This window comes from Penaeus chinensis, chromosome 27 (genome assembly GCF_019202785.1).
Source record: "Penaeus chinensis breed Huanghai No. 1 chromosome 27, ASM1920278v2, whole genome shotgun sequence".
Classification (NCBI taxonomy): Eukaryota; Metazoa; Arthropoda; class Malacostraca; order Decapoda; family Penaeidae; genus Penaeus; species Penaeus chinensis.
In genome coordinates, this window is record NC_061845.1 from 16,555,064 (window position 1) to 16,570,063 (window position 15,000).

General features: G+C 38.4%; 2 protein-coding genes across 20 annotated transcripts in view; one reads left to right on the top strand and one right to left on the bottom strand.

Annotated features, from left to right (window-relative positions):
• The first annotated feature begins 2,067 nt into the window (after positions 1-2,067).
• Positions 2,068-6,964, top strand: LOC125039801 (replication protein A 32 kDa subunit-like). Its single transcript, XM_047634096.1, has 7 exons — positions 2,068-2,216; positions 3,468-3,559; positions 3,775-3,861; positions 4,172-4,294; positions 4,635-4,832; positions 6,033-6,289; positions 6,686-6,964. Exons 1-7 carry the CDS (start codon positions 2,198-2,200, stop codon positions 6,774-6,776), a joined length of 867 nt encoding a protein of 288 aa, XP_047490052.1. The 5' UTR covers positions 2,068-2,197; the 3' UTR covers positions 6,777-6,964.
• Positions 6,965-7,107: 143 nt separating this feature from the next.
• Positions 7,108-15,000, bottom strand: part of LOC125039799 (serine/arginine repetitive matrix protein 2-like) — a 117,455-nt gene continuing 109,562 nt past the window's right edge. For 16 of the 19 annotated variants that reach the window (XM_047634081.1, XM_047634086.1, XM_047634084.1 and 13 more), the window contains 4 exons: positions 12,066-15,000; positions 11,788-11,841; positions 10,760-10,801; positions 7,108-10,148 (listed from right to left, as the gene is read on the bottom strand). The exon at positions 12,066-15,000 is cut by the window's right edge and continues 1,479 nt beyond it. In XM_047634081.1, coding sequence (XP_047490037.1) covers positions 9,959-10,148; positions 10,760-10,801; positions 11,788-11,841; positions 12,066-15,000 — 3,221 coding nt within the window. In that variant the 3' untranslated portion in view covers positions 7,108-9,958. The remainder of the gene's footprint in view (positions 10,149-10,759; positions 10,802-11,787; positions 11,842-12,065) is intronic. The other 3 variants (XM_047634078.1, XM_047634077.1, XM_047634089.1) reach the window with 3 other exon arrangements.

Consider the following 15,000-nt stretch of genomic DNA (forward strand, 5'->3'; position numbering starts at 1 on the left):
AGTATTTGGCGCTGTCGGTATTTGACTAGGAGAACTAAGATCAGGCTCTTGTGATCCCGGCCTTACTCTATAGGTGTGAGACCTGGACACTGTGCAGTGACTCCTTTGGTACTAAGTGTCTTCGCAGAATCATGGGGTCTACCTGGAGGGACCATGTGTCCAATCAGAGGATACTCCATGTGACTTATTCAAGACCTATTACCAGTCTGATACGAGAGCGCCAATTTCAGCTATATGGACATGTGGCTCGCTTTCCTGAGGAAGATCCGGCTCATAGGGTCATCTCCGAGAGGGTTGACCCAGGCTGGAGAAGACCAAGGGGAAGGCCACGGAACTCTTGGCTGAAGCAAGTCGACCAGAACTGCCAAGATGTGCTGGGGGGGGGGGGGGGGGGGAATGCTGCATGGAGGCTTGCTCAGAGGGACCCCAGGAGGTGGAGGCAAAGGTTGGGCGCGGCAAAGCGCAGCCATGCGTATGCCCAGTGCTGCCAGATGCAATGACTCACATTTCCCCAAATCCGAGTGCCAAAATTCCCCATTTTGGACAAAATTTCCCCATTTCAAAAAGTTTGGTTTTAATTGAGTATTATTTGAGTTATAGCTAAAAAAAATACCAATTTCTTTCAACTTGTAGTATGGACAATAGGATACTGGCATAGTTAACTGAAGATCCAATTATATTTATGCTGAACACACTTTTAATATGAAAACTTTAGGCTGATTATACCGGAGCTCTTCGTAAGTGAATAATTTGTCACAAGGAATATTTCTTCCAAATAACACTGATTTACGACACATTTCGTTAGTACTCTCTCTTCTAATCCATAGCACAATATATATCCTAACTCTATCGCAAATATCAGACTATCAGAAAGAAATAAACATACCACTGTAAGGAGTTGAAGTTGGTGTGGTGTGTCGTGACTCGTGTGGCCCGTGGCGTGGGTCACGGGTGGCAGTGAGTGACACAGTCACAGTAAGGGAGCTGTCTCGCGGGCGGCGGACGCGAACTGGACGCGTCCACTCACTTCCACTCCGTTATCACTTGTCTGTTTCCTACTAGTGGCTACCTCTTCATCTTGAAATTATTATATTTCCATAGATACATCCGTTAAAGTTATTATGTATCATATTATTTATATTGATGTGTTGAAGAATTACCAAACTAAGAGAAAATGCTGCTCCACAATGAAAAATCCCCATTTTTTCTAGTAAATCCGAAGTCGCATATGAAAATTCCCCAAAAATAGGCATGAATTCCCCATTTCCCCATCAACATCATGATTTCCCCAAAACTAGGGAAAATTCCCCAAATCTGGCAGCACTGCGTATGCCACCTTATGATGATGATATACACACACACACACACATGTGTGTATATATATATGCACGTACGTAAGTACGTATGTATGTATGTACGTATGCATACACACATATATATTTATATATACATATAATATCCATATATATACATATACATATACATACATATATATATATATACATATGTGTGTGTGTGTGTGTGTGTGTGTCTGTGTGTGTGTATGTGTGTGTGTGTGTGTGTATGTGTGTGTGTGTGTGTGTCTGTGTGTGTGTGTATGTGTGTGTGTGTGTGTACGTGCTTGTATTTGTGCATATGTGTTGTAGATGTCAGCATACAAAAAATATAGAAACATGCATAAAATGCAAACAAAAGTAAAGGCGCTTCCAACAACTTCAAAAGTCCCGCCATATTGCTCGGCGGAACCGCTTTTCTTGCTACGAGAAAGAACATGTTCACACAAGACAAGAACATATCCAAACCCTTAAGAACATCCACAATGGTATATGACTAAATAGATATTAACCACAATTACATACAACCCAGAAGACTCTCAAATCACCCAGTATCCAAAATCCAGATAAAAAAAAAATTACGCACTTAACACCACCAACAGTCATAAAAACAGTAATAATAGCAACAAAAAGAACGACGACAGCCTCCCCTAAAAAAACTAGACCTCCCAATGAAACCTACACACATAAAAGGAATATAGAAAAAAAGGAATATATACAAAGAAAAAAAAAAAGGGTTCCAACCGAGCGCTTTTCCGCTACAGAGAGAAAAACAAGTCGTTTCCCGCCAAAACCTCCGCCTCGACGACGTCCACTGCCTCGCCTCGTCTCTTTTGCGGATTTTCCTCTCGTTTGGCCTCGAAATGTGGAACAGCGGCGGCGGTGAGTGGCTTGGGTGATGGGGGAAGGTCCAGGAGTCATTTTCGTGGAAGGGTTTGATGGGTTTGGAAGGAAGGAAGGAGAGAAAAAGGCGATGTTTTGGGGGATGGGAGGAGGCGAGCCAAGGGTTGCTGATCTTTATCTCCTGAGTTTTCGTGTTCTGGCGGATGTCTCCTTCGTGCTGGCGGCGGAGTTCGTGCCCTGCGGGGTGGCGTGTGGAGGGCTTAATTTATTATCGTCATCATTTTCGTCGGCCTCCCTTTGGCAGAGAACAAGAACAGCCTCTTCTGGGAACTGGTTTCATCTTATTATTTTTTTTTTTCATTTTCTTATTTATTTATCTGTATTTGTCTATATATATATATTAATTTACTGGTTTTTATTTTATTTGTGAACTTGGTCCATTTACCTGACACCAGCGTTATTGATGATCAAGGGGGCTAATTGTATGCAAATTGCCAGTATGGCCATTACTCGGAGGAAATATTTCAATTGGACGGGAACCCCAAGGGAGGCCCCACCAGAGTGGTCGGGCGTCGAGCCAAAGTACGGGCCTCCTCTCTTTCGTGCCCAGGAGAGAGGCAAGGGTGGAGGAGCAGGGCCAGGGGGGGTCAGTGGGGGGAGGAGCCAGGCAAGGCCGGCGTGGGGGCTCCTGCCCAGGGACGGGGCACAAGGCTGCGGCTCTGGCTCTGGGGCCCTCTCGGCAGAGGGTCGGGTCAGAGCGGGTTTCATGGTGACCCGTCGTGGGATTCTGTCGGTGCGGCTTACAGGGCAGAAGTGGAGTGACTTGATGGTACGGAAGCTAGTGTCTTTTGTGAATCAAAAGTTTATTGAAGTATTCTCTCTGTCTGTCTGTCTGTCGTAAACCTAATTTAAGTTGGTATAAAAGTGGCACAAAATGTCATTTGAAAAGGGGAAGAAAAAATTGACTTATTTACAATAAACACGCCACCCATTGTTGCATTTCCCATCGTTGCTAGTGAGAGCGATCACTCATCCGCAGACGGAGGCCCAAAACCAGGCTGTCATGCGAACCCAGCATCCAATCCTAACCTCTCTGACCTTCCATTTATTCCTTAGATGGATGAAACCCCTGTTCTGTTCCTCGTCCGCTGTTTCATTCGGCCTTTTTTGGCATTTTCACCCCTTTGCTCAGACGTGTCGGAGGCAGTGGACGCATTGGCCTGGTTGCCCTCGTGCTCTTGGTTTCTTCATGGATTTTCCTCGGTTGTAATTGGCATTTCCTTCCACCAGATGGCTTCGATGGCGGGTACGGGGGGGCTGCCGAGGGGGGGTTCATGAACTCCCAGTCGCAGATGGAAACTCCAGGCCAGGGAGAGAAGAAGGTAAGGATTTTTACGCGCAAATGTGGTGTTATAAATCTTGGTATCTTTTCTCTCATTTATATTTACTATTTTGTTATGTTATTTTATTTGTATATTGCCTAATACGTTTGATTTGTCTTATTTAGTGTTTTATTGTAAATGTTTAATTTGGTTTTATTTAGTGCTATAGTAGTAACTTTGTTTCATTATGTTCTGATTGAATGATTCTCTTTCAGGCAAGGCGGTCGCAGAACTTGGTCCCCGTGACTGTAAAGAGCATTATTGACTCAACAAATGACACATTGCAGATTGCAGGAATGGATGTAAGTTCATTGGGACAGTCATTGTTTTTTCTTACAAGTAACTGTATTTACAGAAGTCCACCTTTTTATTATTAGTTTTATATATCATTTTCTTTTTTAATCTCTGTAATCAGAACTTGATGTGTATTGAATACAATTAAGTGATCACTATCTTTGGGATTGGAACTTGATACATACTACATATAATTAATTAAAATACATACTACATATAATTAATTAAAATACATACTACATATAATTAATTAAAATCAATTGTTGTTGACATAGAATCTATTCCTTTCTAGATATTTACCTAGGTATATCTCAACAGGTACACATGATTATGGTAGTTGGTCTGATCCGTGCAGTAGATGTAACAAGTACCAAGATAACATACACCATTGATGACACAACAAGTCTCATTGATGCTGTGCAATGGATTGACGCTGATCAGGTAAGAGTTGGTTGTTTCTATGCCCATAAGTATGTCTTGATATTTATGTATAGTATGTAGTGTAGTTGATGTATCATATAATTTCTGTTTGTCTGTCTATCTGTTTCTCTCACTGTAATAGGTCTTCATCTTTTACTTCATTTACATTTCTTTAGTCAGTAACTCAGAAAGCATATATTATTCCATTGATGACTTAGATACCTTTTCTTTTTCTCAATCACAATGTTAGACTTTAAATATTCATTGGGACAGTTTTTTCTTTCTTTCTTTCTATCTTTCTCTCTATCTTTCTCAGTTATCTATCAGTAATTCTGTGTTATCTTTTCTCTCTCCTTTACAGGAAGGTGGAGATGACGGCTCCAAAGGTCCTTTGATGGAAATGACATATTGCCGAATTGCTGGGTCAGTCAGGTCACACCAGGGTAAACGCAACCTCATGGTGTTCCGTATTGTGCCCATCACCGACCTCAACTTCATAACCACACATATTCTGGAAGTCATTCATACACAGCTCAAACTTCAGCATATTGAAACTCTGGTAAGCAGTTGATTTTGTATTAAATCTTATGCTCTGGTCATTGATTCATTGAATCACTAAAAAGGAATGAATATATATATATATATATATATATATGTATGTATGTATGTATGTATGTATATAGATATGTGTATATATATGTATGTATGTATATGGATATGTGTATATATATGTATATGTATATATATATGTATATGTATATATATGTATATATATGTATATATATGTAGATATATATATATATATATATATATATGTATATATATATATATATATATATATATATATATATATATATACATGTATATGTATATGTATATGTATATATATATACATGTATATGTATATGTATATATATATACATGTATATGTATATGTATATGTATATGTATATGTATATATATGCATGTATATATGCATATGTGTATATATATATGTATGTATATGTATGTGTGTATATATGTATATGTATATATATGTATATATATATATATATATGTATATATATATATGTGTATATATGTATATATATGTATATATATGTATATGTATATATATGTGTATATATATGTATATGTATATATATGTATATATATGTATATGTATATATATGTATATATATGTATATATATGTATATGTATATATATGTATATGTATATATATGTATATATATGTATATGTATATATATGTATATGTATGTATATGTATATGTATATATATATGTATATGTATATATATATGTATATGTATGTATATGTATATATATATATATGTATATGTATATATATATGTATATGTATATGTATATATATGTATATGTATATATGGTATATGTATATATATATATATATATATATATATATATATATATATATATATATATATATGCACACACACACACACACACACACACACACACACACACACACACACACACACACACACACACACACACACACACACACACACACACACACACACAAAATTTGTTATTCCGGAGTTTTTTATTTATTATGTTTTAATTAGTGGTTGTAGTAATATACTACAATTATGTTATTGAACCTTTTGTTTTGATGCATAAGACTTATGAAATAATCCATTAATATATAACTCTTTTTTTCTTTTTTTTTTCTTTTCTTTTTTCTTCCTTCTAATTAATACCTGGGATGATGACCCATTTCTCCCTTCTTCTCAACAGCAAAACACCGGTGGAATGAAAAGCATGTCCGGACCCTCAGGCATGATGTCCAACTCTCTCGTGGGTGCCACTGGCCTGGATGGGGGCATGGGAGGGATGGGCGGGGCAGGGAGCGGAGGCATGGGCAATATGCATGGACTGGAGGGCGTCGACCATCTGGTCTATCAGACAATCAGCATGTGTAAAAACAAACAGGGTGTTGGGAGAGATGTCCTTTACAGCTCTCTGAAGGGCAAAGCTGGGCCACCGCAAGTTGAGTGAGTATTTTTCGTTTTTTTATTGGATAATTTCTTTGAGGTTTTCATCATCATTACTATTATTATTATTATTATTATTATTATTATTATTATTATTATTATTGTTGTTGTTATTAATGCTAGCATCATTAAGCATCATCAATCATTGTTGTAGTTATTGTTAATATGAGTATTATTATTACTTGGATTAGGATTGTTTTTGTGATTTTAATTATGATTTATGAATATATTTTAAATTCATCAGTAGAAAATAAGTTACTATATTAAGTAAAATGTGTAGGATAGTTTTGATATTGCCTTTTTTTTTTTTTTCCTTCCTTCAAATTTGAGTTCATTGGTTTGCATGTTTGAGAGATGTGTAATAAATCTACAATGATAATTTTCATCTTGTTCCAGCAAATCCCTTGAATTCCTGAGCATTGAAGGCCATATCTACTCGACTGTTGATGACGACCACTTCAAAAGCACAGAATCACCTATTGAATAAGTGTTATATGTACAATATTTTTTCTTGGATTTTCACTACAGCCCAATTCTGATGTTTATTTTTACAGGTGAAGCTATACTTATTTGGTATATTTGATCTTATGTTGTAGCATGAATATTATGTGTGCTGTTAAAATCATTCTTTGTATCAAAGTACTTGAATTCCTCAAAATGAACCTTAATAAACCAGTGGATTTATTAATTTTCCTTTTTTATACTTAATAATAGAAATTTAAAATATAGATAACAAGTTTGGAGCAGAATACAAATGATGAGATCTGAATATGACATCACCTGTATATGTTGGCTTGGATCACCAAATAAAACAAGGATGAGCTTATTATTTATTTTTTACTGTTTACTTAAGAAACACAGAAGGAGCCTGTCCAGGAGAGATCCTAAACAATATATAATCTTAAATAAACACACTTGGTTAAACAAGAATATCAACAACCTGGGTAAATGTTACAGCCCCTGCCTGTATATATTACACACCAGGGTAAAGGACTCAAGTGTTGACCCATGTGCTTTTGTGCTTGCAGATCAATTGTATAATGTAAATGTCTAACAGTCTATATATATACACACACACCCATGAACACATACATAGCAGTTGAAATAATAATGATGTTAGCAGTATAAATAAAGAAAAAATATCCGTATTATATAGTACAGTAAAAATATTTCTCTGCAACTGCCTTATTGCAATTGTTCATTAGGTCTGGTTACCTGAACTTCATAATCTTGATAGGGTGTGAAAGAAGCAGCTATTTAGACAAATCAATTTAATCAAAATGCTAGAAACTACCTTAGTCATCTGTGATACAAATAGAAAAACTAAAATACAGTCTAAAATCACAGTAGCATGAAAAATATTCATTCATAGATACAAATAAGTGAACTGACACAATAAGAGTAATTAACAATCACTTCATCTTAGAAATACAAATATTAAAAAAAAGGGTTATACCACAAATATTTACAATTATCATAAGGCACAATACAGATGGAAAACTGTCATAGGGTGCCAGAAAATAAGTGCCTCCAAATAATGGGTTACCAAAGACACAATACATATTAGCGTCTGTATTGCATCACCACAGGAACTGAACAAATGCACTGCCATATAAAGGTTTTGAAACCACATTTGTAGTAGATACAGTATCCATGTTTCGGTTAAAATGGTATGCTACAAAAGTAGGCAGAGTTTTCTTGAAAATTCACATAAGTAGGGTCAGTTGTAGTTGTGTCCTAGTTGAGAAATAATAGTCTTTATGCATTGTCATTATGATCTGTTTTATCGGTGCTATTGAGGTCACACTATCAACCTGAGAACTTTCACAATATATTTTATTACAGTATTATCTGTTAAGATATCCATTATTCTACAAAAAATATTTACATAGATATACAAGATGGATGTTTATTCCTGTTCTTACAAGATATGAAAAGCTTCTTATATACACTTCATTGGCTTACTATAAATAAATACAGACATTAATGTTGTAAAATGCAAAAATGTGATATGGTTGTGCTATACAGTTCATCATCACTACTACAAGACATTAGAATCCAATCCACAGATTAAATTCGAATTTTATAATTATGAATTTATCCAAAATGGAGTTGATGAAATTTTGTAAAGTAGAGCAGTTGCACAATTTATTACATAATTCTGTAGGATTGCATACATAAGATATTCACATTCATGTTATTGTATTGGCAAATTATTATGATCTTTTGAAGACCTAATTTTATCAAACTTGCATCTGACAAGAGTGAATTTAAAAAAAATGAAACAGTTGACTTACTTAAAAATGTATTTAACTTGAATAACAAATTTGAACCATCAGCTGAGACAAGTAACCTTGCTTGTACAAGCATATATTGTTATTGATGTAGGCATACCTTCAGAATACTTACATATTTGTATAACACCTGTGAGCAATGATCATGATAATCCTGAGTACTGGAAGCACTGCAAGGGAGATCCAGAACACCACAAGTACCCTGAGTGATGTGATAGTGTGCTTATCTGTGTATGATTGTTGTGGGATAGACTTGGCCAATGCACACATCAGATTAGATTTAGGAGGGTAAGAGCTTCTCCTGATGGTTGCTCCCGTGGAACAACATCAGGAGGTATATGTGCTTTTGATAAAGCGGGATGTAGATACTGTCAGGATATAGTGCTTTGAAACTTAACAAATGCAGTTCTTTATTTCCTAATCTATTTTTTTTTTCTTTGAAAGTGATAATGGAGAAACAGTTTTTAAATATTTATGGTCTGTTAAGGGTCAATAAATGGTTAACAATCTTGTATGCTGTTTTCAAAAGTGAATGAAGGCAACCTGACAGTTTTCCACAATATGACGGGGAGCTCCTCGATTGGACTCACAAGAGCTCCAGAGAGGCCTCCTTGTTTCAGAGGGTGTGACTGCAGGTAGAATATATGTATTTAGGATTTATCTTGGTAACACTGGAAGTGACTGATTCTGTTGCAATAAATTTTCAGCTTTTGATTATGCTGATTATAGTAGAAATGGTGTTCTGGCTAACTGCATTATATACAGCAATGTAAGTGTGGGTTATCACACAAGAGACATTCATATAAACACCCAAGAAATTAGCACCAATTCAAACTTTCCTCTCTACAAAATAAATAGTTAAAACTTAAATAAATACATATACAAAGCAATAAATTATACTACTATATTTGAAAAAAAAACAAGCATTATAAAAACAGACATCTGAAAATGGATATCTGACGATAATATAATTGAAACAAAAAACAATTGATTAATAAATAGGATGTTGATAGTGTGACAGAAATCTCATAATTAGTGTTTCAAAGTAAGTTGTACCTTCTTGTGTTTAAAATGCTTTTTCTCCTTTTTATTTATCTTCAGACAATGGCATTCCATAGAAAAATGGGATCATTTATGGTAAAAGTTGATTGACAGAACTTGCTTAGGTTATATTAATATGTAAAATTAGGCTTGCAGTGAAATACTGGGAAGAATACAGTAAGTATACCAGAGTAAAAGTTTTAGATGACAGTTTCTCACTTTTATTAATTTTTAAAAACAAAATCTGTATCCCTCATTTTCTCAAAAAGAGAAATTTCAAAATAATTTCAATGTACAAGATATGATACTTGGTTGAAGAAACCCATACAGTATTTTAATATCGATAGAAAGACGTTCTGCGTGACAATGGCGTGATGGAGGAGGATGCACTGGAGTATCTCGGAGAATCCAAGGTGGAGTAGTTTCTGTAGCTGGAGGAGGTTGAACTCTGGGGTGTCGGCGAAGTTAGACGAGAGGTGGTACGGGTTGGGGTAGTGTTGAGAGCCTCATCTTCCACGAGTGTCCTGATGATTGGTTTGCAAAAGAAGGCTGAATTACTTTTTCAGTATACAAGAAGCCTTCAATTAGTTAATGTTATGGTTAATTGTCAACAGTAATCTGAGTCTTACAAAAACTGGCTAGTTTGTTATGCCAATTAGTGAAGTCACTGTTGTTTTATATGATAACAGCATATTAGTGAAGATATAATTACAAAAAAAAGTTAATTTATAAGTGTTTAAGTACATTAATAAGCATTAATGCCCATTACACTGACATATTTCTTTAAAATAAAATTACCTAAAGTGAATATAACTGTTTATATTTTTTGGTTAACTTTCCTTAAAATTCTTAAGAGTCTGAACACCTGTAACTAATGTATAAACTTCGAGGGAACACTATGAGAACATTTGGATCTTGAATAAATAAAATTCTAAGCAATTCCATTTCAGGTTTAGACAGAGAATTCCTATGAAATCAGACATGGAAAGATCATAAATTAGCCTAATTGCAGCAAAGCCTAAAATTATAGTACAAAAAGAGAAAAGTACCCAAGGTAAAATAGAGAATGAAAAGAAAGAAAAAATAGAAAATCATCTTTTAGTAGGACAGCATGCAAACACTGGCAGTATCTCACTCTTGTAGGAAGACCAATCCAGTAAGCCCAACCCGGGCCATGCTGACCACAACGCCAAGATGGAGGAAACAATTAATGTCAGACAGTTGGTATCACAACTTGGGTCCTGGTCATTGTGTGGTTGTAAACATAAAATAGGTGGTGATGATAAAAAAAACAACGAGTGGTGTGCAGGTGATTCGTCCAGAGTCAAAACAAGGAAATGTCACCAGTTTGAAGGAATTGTCACAAGTCTTCTGCATCATGAAGAGAATTCTTGTAAAATGGTTATCAATGGTATGAGGCTTGAGTGATATATCTTCCTAGAAGATATTGTGAATGACTTCATTTGTGATATTCTTTTTCAACCATAGACTATATTAACATCATGACAATCAAGACAAATATTGTACAATGTATTATCATTTCATACAAACCATATTTCATTTATTTCTGCTCAAGAAATTGCAACAATAGGTTAGTATATCTGGTAAATATTTTGGTTTGTAAAACTGAAGTCAGTTATATGGGTATCATAGTTTCAATTGTATTACTGAAATAACTAATTATATAGTCTATTTATAAAGCTTGAAAATAGGTGTAGTAGTGCAGCAATAGTATAATAATGCTAAAATGAAGTTTGCCATGTAAAAATATGTTAATGGGAATATAATTACAAAGGGAGCAATCTTACACAATACACCCCATAGTATATGCAGTATGTAAGCTTCATGCAACAGTTGCTGTGTTATTTTCCCTTGAATTTTGCTTACAGGGAATAGGAATATTTCCAAAGCATATTGTTTGTATTCCCCCTTAGCTGTCACTGTTATGTATGTAACACAAAATAAATAATATTGCCAGGGACTCATATCTGGATGCAGTTGTACATTAAACCTTCAGGATTTGCAATGCATAAGGGCACATGTATAAGATAAAGAACAATTTGACAAAAGACAACAACACATGTGCTCTGGCAGGATAAGGAACAAGCATGAAATGAGAGATTGGTAAGTGATCTTAGTGTCTCTGCTCTCATGACTACTCACCGCTGGAGGACGGGAGGAGGCCACCTGGCAGGGGTGCCATCACTTGCAGGACATCTGTGGGAGTATCTAACGCTGATGGGAACATCCTACTGCCACTCATTAAGGTTGATTTAGACTGCTACTTCTACTATTGACATGGATAGTACAACTACTTAAGGTGTTGGTAGTTGCGCTACTGCTAGTGTTGCTGCTACAGGAGATGAGTGGGAGGAGATGCTGCTGCCAGACTGCAAATTGAAGGACCTGACAGCAGGGCAGGAGAGGCTCAAGGAACCCACCTGGCGGCAGAGTAGCGACGAGCAGGGTCCTGAAGCATCCTCCTGTATTCACTCCCAGGCCGTGCTCTTGCATCTGCAGGTGGGAGGTCCATGGTGTTTGTGCGGCGATACGCAGGTCTCTCCGTAAGGGTCTTGCCAGTGCTGGTACTGGTTCCTGGTTGGGTAGTAGAAGTAGGCTCTCCCAGAAGTCCCGTAGTGTTGGTGCGTCGGTATGGCCGAATGCCAGCTCCATCACTTGCATTGCCTCCTGCCAGACCAACATTTCTTTTAGCTGCTGCTATCCCACTTGTGCCAGAGATGCGTGTTAGGTGAGTGAGACGACGAGATAGTTCCTCACGGGCCTGAGTGCGAGTCTCATCCTTGGCACTACTCCAGGACTCCGTGGGATCAGGACTCTTCAAACGACTTACAGACGGCTCTCTAGATTTGGACTTACCTCTCTCCTTTGTTCCGTCTGAAGCTGCAACAGCTGCCACTTCTCCTGCTAGTGCTCCTGCAGCTGCAGCAGCAGCTACAACATCAGGCATGGCATTACTATCATCAGCCTTTACCTCAGGGCTCTTGGCAGATGGTCTTCTGATGTCCTCAGGTTGAGTTGATGGTGCACGTTGGCCATACATTTTGTCTTCTGGTGGGATTGATTTTACACGACGACCTGAGAGAGACTCCCTAGGTGTAGATGGGGCACGGAAGGAACGGACGCGCTCATCAGGAGGCATGGAGGGCAGACGACGCTTGACTCCCATGGCCACGTCTGGTGGTTGGACAGAGGTCAAACGACGGATGCCAGGCAGGTCATCTGGCTGCAGAGAAGCACCCCGGCGTCCACCTGAATAGGTCTGACTTAGATCTTCTGGTGGTAAAGACTTGCGAGAGTGACGGCGAGGGTTCTCCCATGAGGGGGGTGATGTAACATTGGCTCTAGGGGAACCAAGGGGGGACGTATACTTGTGGGGACTGAGGGTATCTCTTATTGCACGCTCCTGGTCCTCCTTCATGAGTCTAGCCTTTGCTGCTGCCAGCTGCTGGTCCATGTCTTCCTTGGTGTTGGCTCGTCTCAGTTTTGGCTTCTTCTTAATCTCTTGGAAACGTGAATAGTAACTCTTCCTGGTGATCCTGTCCATTACGCTCTCATCATCATTCTCACTGACACCCCGTTGGTCATCAGGGCCAGACGTTGTAGACTCGCCTGACTCTGTGGGGGTTTGACTCCCATCCTCTGAGGGGGCCACTTCACCTGTGCCACTTCCAAGTCTTTTAATTTGTGCATACTTAACTCCTTCACTCTCACTTATGGGAATGTGGTTGCTGTCCTTGCTGGCAGTTGTGACTGTATGCGCTTGTGATGCTTGTGCGGCCTTATGATTGTCAATACCTGCTGCAGCTAAGTCTAAGTTGGTAGGTCTTGCACTGCGGCGACTGGCCAGTGCTGGCGAGAGTCCGTAGGTGGTAAGAGATGGTACAGAAGAAGCTGTAGGAAGACGACAGGGTGTTCCTGTGGGCCGTACTATAGTACCTTGCTCCTGCACTCCCATGTTCCCAATGCGCGAAGTAATATCACTCTCTAGTTGAGAAAGGTGGTCACAAATACTCTTTGTGACAGACTCAAGAGTAAAACCAGGCTGAGAAGTGGCTGCAGCAACTTGTGGAGCAGCAGCCTGCATTTTGTCAGCTTGCTGTGGATCTGTTACTATCTCACCTCCTTCTGCTACACTTGACAGACACAGGTTTTCATGACTCTTCGAGAATTTCTTAGGCTTTACTCGTGGAGGCTTTTTAGGAAACTCTTCCTCAGTGCCTGTAACTAAAACATTTGGGTGTTGTAATGTGTTTGCGGCAGCACGCGGTTCTTCTCCCTTGGATTCTTTGCGTCCTAGGAACTTGTTAAGAGCATCTGTAAGCTTTTTGGATGGCTTCCTCTCAAGGCGTTCTGAACCATCTTCATCACACACGCTAGACTTGGATGAGCTCTTTTCTGTCTTGTGCTTGAGGAAACGTGAAGGTCTCTTCAGATGGAACCTGTCCTCTTTCTCACTCACGTCTTCTTCCTCTGAACGTTTGTCTGTAGTTGAGCGCACACTTGAGTCTGGGACATTGGATCCTGAACGATTGAAACGTGAAGCAAGCAATTTATACATAGATTTAGGTTTCTCAGGATCACATGATGATGTCTTCTTGACTTTGTTATCCTTTGGTTTCTCTTTGTCTGTCTCCTTCTCGCTTTCCTTTGTCTTTTCCCGTTCTATTTCTTTATTTCTCTCTGAGACCTGAACATTTTCTAGCTCTGGTATTTTTGTAGTTTCTGCTAGACGGTCTTCATCCTTTACGATATTTGATGATCGATTCATTATTGGAGACACTGGGGCTTTACCGGCAGGAAAATCACTTTTACGGTTAGCAGCCCGTTCTGCTATTGGCGATTTAGCCCGCTCGAACTTCTTTTCAATGGATGACCTTGCCCTCTCGAAAGGAGATTTTGCTCGTTCTGGTCCTGCTGGTGGAGGAGATTTTATTCTGGTGTCACGGTTCACAGTTTCCAGTGGCAGTTCACGAGACTTAGTGCGCCTGTATGCCTCAAATGGTGATATCCTCTTCAAAGTCCCCGAATTGAGTTGGCTGAGTTTCTCCCCAGCAGCTTCAATGGCAGGAGTCAGTTCTTTGGATTTGCTACGCCTGTATGTTTTAGGTTGGAGCAACTCCCCTGGCTTTGTTCCGCTAATACTATTCCCACTGAAGCTGCTGCGTGTGCTGAGGCTGCCACGACTGTTGCTCTTGACTGGGATGCCAGTGGCAGAGCGACTAGTAGGCAAACCATTGTTATTGTTCTGGTCATTAGAAGCACTGGTGTTACTGTTTGCTCTTCCAAGAGTGTTTGCAGAACCAATGCTATTGGCGTTTGTAGGGTCTTTGTTGTTTATGCTTGAGTTGGCAGAAT

Excerpts from the sequence above, each read along its gene's own strand:
- LOC125039801 (XM_047634096.1), top strand. Across the intron at positions 4,833-6,032 it reads TTCAGCATATTGAAACTCTG|CAAAACACCGGTGGAATGAA; the intron begins GTAAGCAGTTGA and ends TCTTCTCAACAG. Across the intron at positions 6,290-6,685 it reads GCTGGGCCACCGCAAGTTGA|CAAATCCCTTGAATTCCTGA; the intron begins GTGAGTATTTTT and ends ATCTTGTTCCAG.